This window comes from Leuresthes tenuis, unplaced genomic scaffold (assembly GCF_036924035.1).
Source record: "Leuresthes tenuis unplaced genomic scaffold, fLeuTen1.0.hap1 SCAF_24, whole genome shotgun sequence".
In the NCBI taxonomy this organism is placed as follows: Eukaryota; Metazoa; Chordata; class Actinopteri; order Atheriniformes; family Atherinopsidae; genus Leuresthes; species Leuresthes tenuis.
In genome coordinates, this window is record NW_027325378.1 from 11,613,687 (window position 1) to 11,628,696 (window position 15,010).

Consider the following 15,010-nt stretch of genomic DNA (forward strand, 5'->3'; position numbering starts at 1 on the left):
GTAAATCATGTTTACAGACAGCTGATCTATGACTGAAACCATAGTACAGCCATGATGATTGCAGCCAGTGACCGTTGGACAGTAGGCTAGCTGGGCGATTAGCTCAGACCATTGCTCTCATGCTGTACTTTGTATTTCTCTCTCACAACTTGCACCGTCTACATCTCCATGGGCATCGGGCGATGCTTGGTCCTATGGGCCTTGTAGTGGTGGCTATTGTTAGTTTTGCTTTTAAGCCTCCACAAAATCAGATTTGATTTGTTACCTATGCATCACTATCTGCCCCTACAAGCACTAAAAATCCGTTTGTATGTAATCTTAATGGGAATTTAGAATTTTGCATTTAGGGATAAAAAGAAAAGGAAACAACCTATGCTGCCATTGGGGACGATTGCTTATTTTGCTTCCCTTTACTTGTTTTCTAAAACCTCAGCAGCGAGCGCAAGGAATGGGGGGCAGTCTCTGCCCCGACCAGTGAAGCTGATCAGTTGGTGCAGCTGATCAGTTGGGGCAGATATTGACTTTTATGCCAACTTGTGTCTGTTTAAACCTTGTTGCTTCTGCCCCTGTTGAGGAAAGAGTCAAACTAAAGGTCATTGTTATGTTATTAATTTATTGAATTGATAGTATATAGCATTTGTACACTGACACATGAATGATGAAACACCCATAATGACTTTTAATAATCCCTTAATATGTCGAGGAGGAAATAAGTTTAAACTACAACTCACAGACCCACCTGATGAACCTATATTAGTGAATACATTTATTAATTTCTTTTTATTGTTGACTGCATTTCATGGCTATAAATGACCAAAAAAGTGGTCATAGCTGCTTTGTTGCAATGGAAATCTGAAGCTGTTAAAAATTGTCAAAAAAGTTTGTTTTTTTTTCCCTTAGATGCTTTTGTCTTTTAAGGGCAGAGCCACCTTAGTGTCAAACAATTCTATAGTGAAAAAAATACTACTGAGATCATTTCTCTTGCGAGCTTTACAGAGTGCTTCCAATCGCCTCAGCTGTCTGCAATAAACCATTTTTCCTGCTTCCTAATGGTACAACACATTCTTATCAGGCAAAAGCATTTTTTGTGCTTCCATAGTTAAATAAGGCGCATTTGATTAGGTCATCACCTGTTTCTTAAGTGTGAACGGTGAAATATGAATATTTAAATGTTGAAATAAGGACAATACACTATTCACTTACAAGGATTAGCATATTTGCATGAACAGCTAGAGGTCGGAAGCTTTTAGTGAGCATTTGGAGAGTCACATTAATCGTTTATCGCCTCAAGGCCATGCCCCTGTCAGGTAGGAGAAGACACAGAGAAAAATAGGCCTCAATCAGGCAGCCAAAGCGGTCACTGAGGATGGCTCGATGTAAGAAAAAAACAAACAAACTTCCACCTTTTTGTTTATGTCTAATTTATTTCATTATGAGTGGGACAAAGTCTTTGGCAGGGGAAATCCCCTGCATTAAACTTGCACATAAAAATGACAGAATCAGATATATCATACAAAAAAGAATATTATTCCAAAACCAAAAAGTGGCTTTATGTGTACACAGCTGTGACCTGAAGCAGACATATACACAGTACAGTTATAGCTTCACAATGGTATGCATTGCACCATCTCAAACCTCACGTACACAAGACAACATCCAGTTTGCAAATACACAAATCTATAACACACGTAATTAAACATTACTGATTTTTTTTTTTAACTTTAAGTGCACATTTGAACGTTTGTTGATTCACTATCCTTTTTTAAAGTTACCTCAGTATTATTACTTGTAACATCCATGCCAAGTTGCCAAAATATCAAACTGAGCCACATATGTGACAAGAATAGTTTCTGTAATATTTACAAATCTATTTACATTCATCATCATAATTCATCATTATAACTGTATATCATCAAGTTCACAACACTACATTAAACATTACTGATAACAGAAGTCCCTAAGGAAACGATTAAACGCTGTGGGATTGCACAGATTTGCTTTTATGTCCTATGAGAAGATTAATCTCATGCCTGTGAAAAGGGTGAAATAACAGAAGCTTGTTAGCTCAGCTAAGCCATTTCTAGTCTTTGGGAAATAAAAGGGAAAAATCTAGAGAAGCTGCCCGCTTATTCCATTAAGACCATTAAAGGAGCATTCTAAGCACCGTCTGGAAACCAGAGGGGTTAATTAAGAAGTAATATTGGTGGGTTTCAGATTTGCTGAGCCAGAGTTTTCAGGAAAGTGATTCTCTTTTAACCAGACTTCATCCCATGGCAACTTATATGGAACACATGAGCTGGTTAAATGGCTGTAAAAAGTGCCGCCCTTGCACTGCACTCTCTATGAGTGACCTATATACGTGGCTAAAGGAAAAGGTTTTACACGAAAACCTGCTGAGTTGCAGATCAGCTCTGTCACCTGTGCACCTAGAGCGGCAAAAACTGCCTCATCTTCCCACAGGAACGTAGATGCAGAAACTTACAAGGTATATAGGTGATTACATGTTTGACCCGGATTTGTGAAAGGAAAACATGTTTTGGAGCATCAAGTTTAAAGTTTCGGAGCTGCAATAGTGTGTAACTGTTGAATACGAACTGGCAGAGACTGAGAACTTTTGAATACAAAATTTTCTGCTAGCATTCATCTCTTGCCTTAGGTGTGGCTGAATATGGTTTGTAGTTCAGTTTTCCGAAGGTTTTCTGGAAAATATGAGTTGTCAACATTCACTTTAATCCCTACTTCTCAGCCCCTGATGAAAACAAAAACACGATGTTAAAAAAAAAAAATAAAATCATTTAACAATTTAAAATCTTGGCTTTTACTGTAAAATGACTACATTTCCCCTATATTTTCCAAGACTGAAAGCAGTGACTTCACGTCGCTCTCGGGTTCATATTAATAATAATAATAATACATTTTATTTGTAATGCACTTTATATTTAAAAATCTCAAAGTGGTGTACAAAAGCTATACCTTACTTTAGATATAAACACAAAAGATGCCTTAATTGCTTTTGCCACCAACAAAATACATATATCATACATGATGTTCCCAATTTCAAGGCTCAACATCGGCATGTGTTTTTTCTTTTCTTTTTTTCTATTACGTGGTTTTCTGGGTGGAAATAAAGGATTTCTTTATTTTCAAGTAAAGCTGAACTTCCTGGATGTTTCCCTTTTGCATGAGCATGTTGGTGACTTTCAAGTCTAACCTGGGTAAACTGTGAAGCACAATGAAAGCCTTAATGCGACAGGGCCAGTCATCCCTGTCACCTTGCTTTGCTTTACGATCAGGCTCCAACACTCTCCACTGACTTGTCAGTTTGAAACTCCTCCAATAGAAAAGTTAAAAGTCAGTGGAGATCTCAGGATAAATTATTCATGTTGCAAGTTTAGGAGTTCAAGCTTATGTCAGTCAGCCCGGATGCTTCCCTGTGTGAGAATTACTCCTCTGAATTATAAATCTGAGGACTGTAACGCATGGGTGTCTACGCAGCTGTTGTTCTTCACAGCAAACCACAAACTGCTACATGCACAAGCGTGTACAAGAGGATTTTGCTTTAGTAACGAGGTTTTCAATCACACACGCAGCAAGAACAAAGAGCGACTCATTACTGGCACCGCAGCTACAATGCTATCCATATGGCACAAAGTTTCGTAGTCATTTATTTTCTGTACACTGTACACTTGTCTGTACAACATTTTATGACACCTCCCAAGTAAATGTAAACATTTAATGACTGCATTGCGTGAAGGCATCCTCTCCAGAATTGCTGTGCAGCCCAACAGCCGGTGAAGAGGATGCCGAAAAGTGTCACTTGAAACCAGACACTCATCAGTGATAATCTCCAAAAATTACCAAAAACAGTGCCTTCTAACCTCAATCAAGGGCTTCGAGTGACACGAAGCCGGAGAGCCGTGCTGACAGGAATAAAGGCAAAGGGCAATATGTCTCCTGTGAGAGTGATAGTGCAGAGAAGGGCATGTGTGCTCCAGACCCATCACTGTAAATCAGCATCACGCTGATCATCTGGTCTGAAGTCTCAAGCGTTCAGCATCTATGCAAATTCTGCACCAGTTTTTTTTTTCTTCTGGTGTCTTCAGAGTGAGGAAAACTAAATATTGCTATACTTTGTTTACTTTCCATCAATTTTCCGTCAGCTCTCACATGCAGTGCCGAAACACCTGCATCTTTTATTTTTCTTTGCCTGTGTGTAGCTGCACACTTTAAAGACGTAAATATGGAATTTCCTGTTTAAATAACGGCTCATTTTCCCCTACAGGCTATGCCTCAACACCAGCCTTGTTCATTTGGAGCTGCAGTGATTTTTTTAATCAGTTCATAATTGCATCAGATCATGAGTCTGATGGTGGAGTTCACATTTGGATCCCTCTTTAAACACGTTAATATGTGACAAGTCCCTTTGCCCCGCACGCACAGGGAACTTAATAACAATTGAGCAAATGATCTGTAATTATATGGCTCACAAATTTTGCTAATGTGCTCTGAATTTGAAATACAAAGAACACACAAAGGGAAAAATCTAATAGCTGTTATACTAATGTGGAAAAGCTGTGCTCGGGAAGTGATGCAGATGTGACTTTGTCACGGCAACTTATTTTTTTAACGAAACTCAGGGATCAAGAGTTGTGTACAAGATTATTTACCTTGTTTCGTCCAACCACAATCAAGCGTGCCTGTGCGCTTATGAGGGAGCGTGTGTTTTTTTTCCATTCAAGAGTATTCGTATGCTGTGACTGGATATCAAATGTTTGTCATGGGAGCATTTTGTGCAGCTTTTACATCCGTGTCTACGCTTTTGGGAGTCATATGCTAGACAAGTCATCTTGACAGGAGGACGAACCCCGTCGTGTTTTGGGGCTGCATCGTGTCAACATGGTGATCTGGGTGCTGAAGTTGTTGCTGCTGCCAATAGATGGGTGTTGGTATTTGGTGTCTGAGCCCATGTATCTCTGCAAGTGCCACCTCCGCCACTTCCTTTTGATCTCCCCTTGGACCTACAGTGGATCACAGCAATAAGAACTGTGAGTAACAACATAAACCTTTGTAATATCAAGTTCAGCCAAAAACAAACAAAATAAAAAAATTAGGTAGAACAGCAACCTTCTCTTTATTTTTTAAGGGTATTATTTGTTTCCTTTCTTTTCTAGAATGTCAACGTGTTAATCCCTTGTTCTATTGTTACTAACATACAACTGTCGAGTTGGGAGCATTTTACAAGTTCTGACCCATATCTGACAGTATTAGTTAGAAATAAACAAGTCTATAAAAGCTATGAGATATGTTTAGCTGAAAGCACGTAAAACAGTTGGTTGCCAGCAACCAAAAGATGAAGGACGGAGGTGGAAATAGTAAAGGAACTGAGAGAAAGTCCAACGAATAACAAATTAGCCGCTCAAAGGTGGAATATTAAAAATAAGCCCCAAAGCACAGGTCACTTTTTATTTAGAGAAAGTCAATCTGAGGAAAGTGAACTGAAAACTAAAGCGAGCTTCTACAGGATGAAAGTACTGGGAGCGTCAACATTTCATCAGCAAAATTTGACATGTTCGTTCCAAATTGTGATTTTCACTTATGAGAATTTTAGCATCTTAGACTAACATCAAAAAACCTTTGATCTGAAGATTTTCACACGTTCAAAGTTCATAGAAATTAATTTTTAGATTTACAGATGCAGTTGCAGTCGTCAGCTTAATACAAAAAGACAAAAGTATCCAGCCGAAATCAGTTAACTGAGAAGGAAATTTCTGCAGTAGTATGATGCAAACCACCAATTTCAAATGTGAGAAAAAGGTCAGAAGATATTTCTGGATTATGTCTGAGGGGGATTATGGTCCAGTGCTTAAACACAATGTCCCAGTCAACCAGGTGTGCTTCTACCATATAGTGTCTACTTAGAAAACACCTAACCGCAGAATTCCTGTAGGGAAAGATTGTGATGTGTTCCCATTTACAGCATCTTGGAAGCAGACTCAGAGTGTGTGTGGGGCAGCTAGAGGATAAAGTTTTATTTTACCACACTGTATAAGAGGGTATAATCAGGAATGGGATATCAGCAAGGTATGGCAACCTCTGGTCAATCGAAAATCTAAACATATATATATATATATATATATATATATGTATAAAAGAGTACCTCAAGCGGCTCAGAAGTGAAGACTGCACAAGTTCACCACAAAGTGAAAGACTGTAATAGTCGAAAATCCAAAGGATTTGAGGATTTCATCATCTGCGGTACAAAATATCATTCAAAAATCTGGAGTAATCTTTGCACTCTAGGGGCAAAGCTGAAAACCAATATTGAACTGTGGTGATCTTTGGGCCCTCAGGCAGTACAGCACTAAAACTACGTTTTGATTCTATAGTGGACATGGATGCATGCGCTCAGGAACACTAGAAAACCATTGCAAGTGAACACAGTTCATTGCTCCATAATCAAGCGCAAGTTAAAAAGAGAAAACTAATCTAAACAAGAGGCATAAACACAGTTTCCTAGCGTAATTTGAGATGGATCGAAGCAAACTGGAAAACTCTGTGGTCTGATAAATTAAATATGAGATTGATTTTTGTCATCACTGATGCTGCACCATCCTAGTTACCTCCACCTTAAAATCTGCATGGTATCAGTGTGCTTTAGTAGCCATGGTATAGTTAACTTTTACATACATGTGGGCATTATTAATGCTGAATAACACTGGCCACCCCCAAAAAGTCCCAGACAAATATAATGTTGGACCGGCTTTTGTGTTGATTAGGGCACACATTTGCTGTGGTATCGTTTGAATGAGCTCATGCAATGTCCCAGTATTCATTTCCATCCAAAGTTGCATTCATTTTTTTTTTGCCAAGGTCATCAGAAAACTGTCGATGGGAGAGTCAAAGTGCATAAAGGGGGGTTAAATGGGGTTAAAGTCTGGATTCGGTGGTTGCTGATCAATGCAAGAAAATGATGTCACATGACCCATGAAGCACTCTTTTCTGTTTGAGCCCACTGAATCCGAGGACTGACATGTTGGACTGTGTCTGCACCGTCAAGCAACATTAAAATCTTTTGGTCACATAAGATGGCTGAACTTAGACCCGATCAACTGAGGCAACCCCAGATCATTTGCTTATTCAAAACCAATTTTCTAGCAAGGTGACTTTTCTTTCTACATGGGTTTTGGAGCAACATACAGCATGCTGCCTCTCCATCAATTCCCACAAATAGCTTCTCTGCCTAAAAAGTGCCAACACCCGACACACTGTTTGCTTTTCAAGCTTGGACCGTTGTGCAATGCAGTTGTCAAAAGTCATCCAACAAATATAATGCCAGGTATGATGCTGACCTGTGGAATCTTTCCCATCTCCTTGCAGATGTGATGTGTTTATACAATGTTATTTGTGACCGTATGGTGGCTTTATGCTGTTCCTAACACTTGTGCATATTTGGGGTTGTGATTTACCACAATGCTTGCTGCTTGTGTATGTGCCGTTTTTCTTTTTTCTTTTTTTTTTAAAATCTCTTGTTTTACTAAAGAGGTGGCAATACATAATTTAAGTCCAAGGCATATTTCCTAATAGGGACAACAAAGTATGTCACATTGTAATCCACACTCACAAGTCTGAACACTCGTTTAAGCTTTATTTAGGTACAGATAATGGAAAAGCCCTCTTAAATACGTATGTTTCCATCTTGCAGCACATTATCATTAGTCTTGGAGCTAATTTCATATGAATATTACATTTAATTTGTTTTTCTGTGTCTTAACACGCCTCTAATGTAGCAAATAATGAACCCAGTGCCATTCTTGAGGCTTGTGTAATTCAAAAACATTACTCTATAACACCTCAAGGCTTCACACTTAACAAGGACATCTGAAATTGCACCCGATTAAAATTCAGGCAGAGTACAGTCAAGCCTTGCCATCCATCCCATCACTGTGATTCAATCTGGCCTGGCACTGAGAACATAACTAATCTGCCCACAGAGAGCCTCTTCAGACATCACTGCCAGAAAGGCTGTTATTTTTATTATTATCTTTTTTTTACAGTGCAGCCGTCCCATCCCGCAAGCAGAGTGCAGAAAAGAGGTCCGAGGCAGGAAAGATGGCTGGAACGGCCATCGGTTGTGACTCATACTTGCAGGTCTGTCTACATTACAGGACTGTGTGTGAATGTGTATGGTGTGCTGGGGGAGCAACAGAGAAACTACAACTGTGAACGACCTGTGCATGGAAATGCGTGCTTTAAAAGCAATGTTTACATCACCTACCTCACCGTTGAGGAAGCAGTAAAGGACAGCGACCACAAAGCCCTAAAGGGAAAGAAAAACAGATGTGAGAGCAACAACGTTGCCTTATTCAGGAATTCCCTCTTACATGTGTTTATCTTGTCTTTACAACTACTCGCTAGTCAAGTCCTTCATGAGACATACTGTACAAATGTGTTACAAATGTCGACAAATGGGATGAGAGGAAGGTTTCCTTGGTTTCCAAGCTGTCCATATTACAGCTGTGCTGTCTGGCTGCATTCTCCATCATTCCTCATTAGGGGATGAACTAAAATAACACCAAAGTGCTCGGAGGCCTGTAGCAGCAAAAGCACTCGCAGGTCGGAGCTTATAGGTTGCAAAATGATTTCTTTGGACCTCTGTGAATCATTCTAAATGGTGTGTAAAACAATTTTATGTAAGGATCCAAATTCTAAAAAGGAGTTTGAGCTTAGATTTGTAAAATGTAATGTGTATAAAAGAGTTTGCAATCATTTTCCAAAATCTCCAAAGAAGTCTCCACCATACCTGAAATGATCCCAGAATCAGGTCAAAAACCAGCCGTGGCTCAGTCTTCACTTGCTCTGGGATGAATGCAAACACGATAAAATTGATCCCAAACAGAGGAATCAAAAGCAACGTGGATTTTGCCAGCCTCCTGAAACGACAAAGGCAAAGGAGATTCAAATCTCTCCCTCCGGTGAAACCAATTTTCAATCCGTCTCTGTACACTCCAATAATGAAATGCAACTCTGGAGTACTTTTCATTATACATTTCATCTCAGTAGACCAGGGATGGAAAAAAAACACCATTAAAATTGTCAGTGGGAAAATAGCTCATGCATTATGGCTTGTATAGGAGATGCTCTCCATCACAGAGAAATCACTTAAACACAACGAGCGCTGCATCTTTGTGTAAAACAGCTGCCAAGGGGAGACTACAGTTTGCAGGGATAACACGCAATGAATTTCTTCTTGACGTCCACAAAGATTGGTTATCACCACATGTCCTTAAGTGTAAAAAGACCCACCACACAAGGTATGTCTCAGGTTTGTGAGTTTATTCAAGATTATCTTTGTTTACACTTGTAAAGGAAGCCAATATTCACAAAATGTGGACCTCATTCAGGTTAATCCTAATACAGATTGGTTTATATTAGCTAATAAATAATAGAAGTAGGCCATACGTACAAATACTGGTTTGACTCATTTCTTCCAATATCTGGGCAGTTGATCTTCTGGCGAAGAATTCGAATGATGCAGATGAAAAGAATAAAGTTCATCTGTGGAGAATAATTCACAAGAGAGGACAAAGAAGCCTATTTTGTTATTGTAAATAGGATGGTGGTTGAAGAAATGTTTTTGCTTCCAACACAAGTCCCACATCTTAAATGAAGACACTGCATCCACAAGATATACGTGTTATTGCTAATAGATATGGAAGAATATCAGAGGAATGCACAGAACAGAAAAATGATGCAGAACTTCATTTTGGTCTGAGTGGATGGATGTGCTGCCCTGCAAGAAATTGTGAATTTCTAAATGGTTAATAAGGGCTGAACTATGAACTGGCATCACTACAAAATCAGAGTGAATTGACAGCCAGGCTGTGGTCTCTCAGTCTCACATGAAATCAGACATGAGAAGCAGGATATCAAGCGTCATGAGTAAGGGATGACAATCGGTGTACATTATACTGTTTATTTTCATTTTAAAATAGTGACATTAACAGTTTGACCCTTTGGTCAATGGTTTATATATGAGGATCAATATTTGCCTCATGTCTTTTTAAGTAAATATATAGCTATAAGCCAAGCACAAAGACCTGAAAAAGAGGAAAGCAGAAGAAATCCACCCCTTGCTCTATTTTCTGTAAATATGCTGCCGGCTGTTTTTTGTGATCCTCTAAAAGGGCTCAAATGCGTCAGAGGGGTCTCGTGGGGATTAATATGATTATTTAATGTAAATTGTAAATTTATGGGAATGTTCCTAAAAACAACTCACGCTTTTGGCATAAAAAGGTACTAATTGAACACTGAGTAGCTCTGAAGCACTTAATCTTCCGTTAGCACCATCAGTTCACACCATTTCATTTACAGTGATGAGAGTCTTACAGACATTGCCCACTGGAAACTTTAAGAGAAAAAAAAAAATCTATTTAACTATTTTTTTTTCCCACATACAAACATACAAATTTCACTGCACATGAAGAATTAATAACTAATTCCTCATGAGTAATTGTTTGCTTAGGGTTTGATGAAACTGTTCTTTCCTCTAGAAGTCACATGGAAATGAAAACATCTGAACTAAAATGAAAAACTTTGTCTCAATAACTGGCCAAAAGTTTAACTGCTCTTTCAGGAAAACGCACCAAAATGATGAAACCACAAACTTGTGCAAAGCATTAATGAAGCAGTGCGACATGCAGTTGATTTGCTAAAAGGAATATTTCACACCACTGCAGTTTTTCAACTTATGCTTGCTGAACTCGCCTTTACCCTCCTTTTCACACCCCTCAGAAAGTGCCTTCATTTTCACTCACACACACACACACACACACACACACTGCCAAATGTTGGCTCATTTGTTAGAAATACACACGCACACACACACACACACGTACTGACAGTGAAGATTAATGTCTGTTTTCTCACTGGATAAGTCATTCAATCTATGCGTGAGCTGTTACACCTCTGGCTTTTCTTATTATTTGGATTTTGACTGGCATCTTGGGAAGATAAGCTCACTTTATGTACAATAGCATGGACATTTTACTTTTATAACTTTGCTCTAAACATAAAACAGCCAGCAGCATGTGAGTTTATTGTTGCACAAAGGCTGGAAACAGAGGCATTCAGCTCAAATGAACAGTTTCCTTCTGTCAGAATGTGATAGAATCAGCCCACTGACATTTGTTTATAAGAATGTTTACAATTCGTCATTAATCTACAGTTTCAACTGTTTGTTTGTTGAGGTACTGCTACTTTCTAGAGTCTGGTTATCACACGAAAATCATAACTCAACCTTTTTTTTTTATCATATTTTGGCTGGTGTAGCCGGACAGTAATCAAATGGGAAAGGTGGTCTCACTTGGTCTCACACAAGTTGTTACTTCGACATTTGCTTTTTAGCCTCTCGCTCACATAGGCAAATTGGCTCCATTGTTGGGTTTTCATGTGCCTGTGAAATACACCTGTTACCATTAAATTAGGGAACACACCAGTGAACTCAGATCAAACAGAACTTGGAGGAAAGATGGAGACAACAAAGGAGGATTTTTTTAGCTCATGTCAGGGTCACAGAAGAAAAAAGTGACATTAAATATGGTATTTAAGACCTCTAAATCAAAGATGGCACAGCAGTAATGTCAGAGGATGTGCAGAAATAAATATTCAGTCATTGGCAGGATACACAAAGAACCCATCATAACCAGATAAACGCCTAATAAAAACAATAAATATCAATAACTTGCCTAATAAAAAGCAAGTGTATTCTTCACCATGGTGTAATTATGGAACAAGCAGGGTACATTTTAAAAGGTCCTCACTATCTCTCATAAATATTAGGAAATGTTACCGTGGTAACCAACAAAGTGGAGTAAAAGCTGCAAAAAAAGGGAGAGGTGGGCCTTTTGGCAAGTGGTTATCTTTGTCAAAAGATTTACTTAAACCCAAACTATTATTTTTCACCCAGTAGGACACATCTTCATTCAACTGTGAATCAAGAACAGCTATAGGGGCAGATTTTTCCTCTTTTTTTTTTGTCTTCCAGTCTGGCGATAAACCATTGTTTCCAGTCTTGGCAATAATTGCAATAATGCTGGTTGCATCTTCACTTCTACAGTACAATTTTGTTATCATTCTTTTCATAACTCATGGACAACTTGTTTGTTCAATCCAAGCACACATTAAGTTGAATCTGAAGTACATCAAAAGTTTGACTACTATTTTATAGAGCAGTGTATCACTGGATACAGTGTCTGTTTATAGAGTTTAGCTAATGCTGCTAAAAAAAACCAAAAAAAAAACCATTACCATTACAAAAAAAACTGTTGAAATGACTCTATGGTGAAATGAAAACACTGAGGTCAAGTTAATCTCTCTGTTGAGTTAACATGTGGAACAGCAGAGGTACCAAAGTGTTTAAAAGGGTTCAGGTAAATTACACTGTCAGATACAATGACATGGAGTGATGAGAATCGAAAGTTGTTTTCAGTCTTTGTGCCAACTAACCGAGAAAAGTTTCACCTGAGAACTCAAAGTGCATAACTGATGTGAATGATGACAAAGCATTCAAGGCTTGTCAACTTACCAGAATTGATGCCAAAATGGGGGTTTTAATGATCCACCAGGACACATCAGTACTCTCAATTATGTCCCAGCACCTAGTGAAACATCAAACAATACTTCAAATGCACAATATGTGACAAATTATAGCTAAAAGGCCCTCGCAGTTCACAGTTCTTTCTCTTACCCCACGTCATTATAGTAGGCTTTTGCGATGCCCCAAGCAGTGATGAAAATTGTCGGACCTCCTGGGAACGTAGCACACAAATACAACCAAAATCCAAGTTATTATCACATTCCACTGAGGCTCTCAACTTGTCGTTAGTTTTCTGAAGTGTCTTGGTGAGATCTCTAAAATGGGGGGGGATTCTCACCCCAACCAATCAGAATATAGGCCCAGAAGTACTTCCTCTCGGAGAAGAAAGACACAGCCAGCAGCGCGTGAAGGTAAAGGCCCTCCACCAGCAGCCAGAAGAAACTGGCCATTATACAGTACTGGAAGAACACAATCACTGCTTTGCAGCCAACCTAGCAATGGACACAAAAGCATAAAATCCAACATAACTCATATTCACATGCGAGCAGGTTTTAGTCATACATGCTAATTTTACTTCCTAATACATGTCTGATGCACATATCAAAAGTTTGGACGAAACCAATTATTTAAAATGTGTCCAAACTTTTGACATGTACTTTATATGGGTCATATCTGAGAAACAAATAAGCAGAAAAAGAGTACAGATAAGAGAAGTAATTGGAATTTTAATTGTTTACCTCAAGATCATGAAGGCTACGTGATCAACAAATTAGCAAAATATGGATAGATAAGTTAGTTAAAGGTTGCAAACCCTTTATATATGGTGACATTAGAAGTAGGATAATTACAACTGCAGCATTTTAGTTCGTTGTGCAGAATTAATTTTGCTCTGACAAAGAGCACACTGGTGATATAAGCTAAACAGCAACATGAAAGCTTTGACTTTCTGCAACAAGAGGACACAAAGCCATTAGATGCAAGAGTTGAGCACTGGAACAAGAAAGCAGAATAACACAGTAAGCTCTCTTCTGATCATCTGACAGCATAACAGCATAACATTTCCATAAAAATGGGTGATTCATTCAAAATTCAGCTTGCTCCTAATGAATACCGAGCAGGAAGGCAACTTCTGAGCTTGTTACACAACAATACATACAAAAAGTTCATAAAAGGTCCAAGGCTTATACCCCCTGAGCCTATGTGCATGCTGTTTTGAGATGAGCAATCCAGAAATCCTCAGGGGTGACATCACAGTTTTGAAAATTCATGACCCTGTGCCCCTTTCAAGATGCATTTCAGCAGATGTACCAGATGCAAGACATGGGATGAAAAGCAGCAGGGTGGACATGTTACAGTATGAGTAGAATTTAAATTAAGCTAAATCTGGATTGATATGGACTGAGATATGGACAAAATGGCAGAAAGCATCAAACAATGATAGATCAGATATTGAGCCAACTGTATAGGAACAGCACCAAGGTGTCTTTTTGTCATTCAACTAAACTAACATAAATTAGAGCAGAAACAAGGACAAACAAGCTGAAAAGGCTACACCTCTTGTCTCAACCTCAAATGCTAAGAATGATAAATGAGTAAAAAAGTGTTATATAAAGCTGCAATGTCCCAGCCTACAGCTGTGAGATGTACTCACACCTCATTAATCATCACTGAAGACTGAAGAAGTGGACAACAACTTTGCACCTATTTGAGGGAGTAAAATAATAGGGTCACTCAGTATACTAATCTAGATATTTGTTAGCCTTCTTAAATGCAGTGTAAATTGTCCCACCGGGACTGTTTGGAGTTCCCCATGTAGGGCTTTCTGACAGAAACATATAGGGAGTCAGGCAGGGTCTATGATCCTGACTGTACAGGTCTGTTGTGGTTGACTAGACATAAGACAAATCCTACTTCTAACAATTTCAATTAAATATTTTCAGTTTTTCCATCTTAAAAAAAAAATCTATATAGCAAAACTCTGCATAAATCATGTTTGGGGTTGAAGTTTAATCAAAGTAACAGTTTCAAACAGCTTTTACATGAGGTTTCAGCTAAAGTTATGTTTGCTGATGTCAGCTGCTAACATTAGATTAGGCATACAGCTATTGTAGCGAACATTATTTGGTGAAGTCAGGCATGAGGTATCAAATCCAAGCGCTGCAAACCATGGATAAAACAATCAAAAGATCTTGAGTGTGTAGGTTGTTAAAACGTTAAAAGTTAACGTTAAAACATTGCAAACAGATTCTTGTTATCAAAACCTTGAAGAATAATGATAAATTGAAACTGTGGATAATCTCTCGTTGTTGAGGGACAGATGTTTGTTATGAAGACAAGACATACATAATAATGATAACAAGAATATAAATTTCTTGTTGATTTGTTGAGATTCACTTCTTGAACATGGACTAAAGT

The 15,010-nt window shown here is 38.5% G+C and overlaps 1 protein-coding gene across 1 annotated transcript in view; it reads right to left on the reverse strand.

Annotated features, from left to right (window-relative positions):
* Nucleotides 1–1,442: 1,442 nt before the first annotated feature.
* vipr1b (vasoactive intestinal peptide receptor 1b) overlaps nucleotides 1,443–15,010 on the reverse strand; it is a 51,130-nt gene continuing 37,562 nt past the window's right edge. Inside the window, exons 7-13 of the mRNA XM_072378838.1 lie at nucleotides 12,933–13,086; nucleotides 12,746–12,806; nucleotides 12,584–12,656; nucleotides 9,464–9,555; nucleotides 8,801–8,930; nucleotides 8,276–8,317; nucleotides 1,443–5,018 (exon numbers count right to left, since the gene is read on the reverse strand). Coding sequence (XP_072234939.1) covers nucleotides 4,827–5,018; nucleotides 8,276–8,317; nucleotides 8,801–8,930; nucleotides 9,464–9,555; nucleotides 12,584–12,656; nucleotides 12,746–12,806; nucleotides 12,933–13,086 — 744 coding nt within the window. The 3' untranslated portion in view covers nucleotides 1,443–4,826. The remainder of the gene's footprint in view (nucleotides 5,019–8,275; nucleotides 8,318–8,800; nucleotides 8,931–9,463; nucleotides 9,556–12,583; nucleotides 12,657–12,745; nucleotides 12,807–12,932; nucleotides 13,087–15,010) is intronic.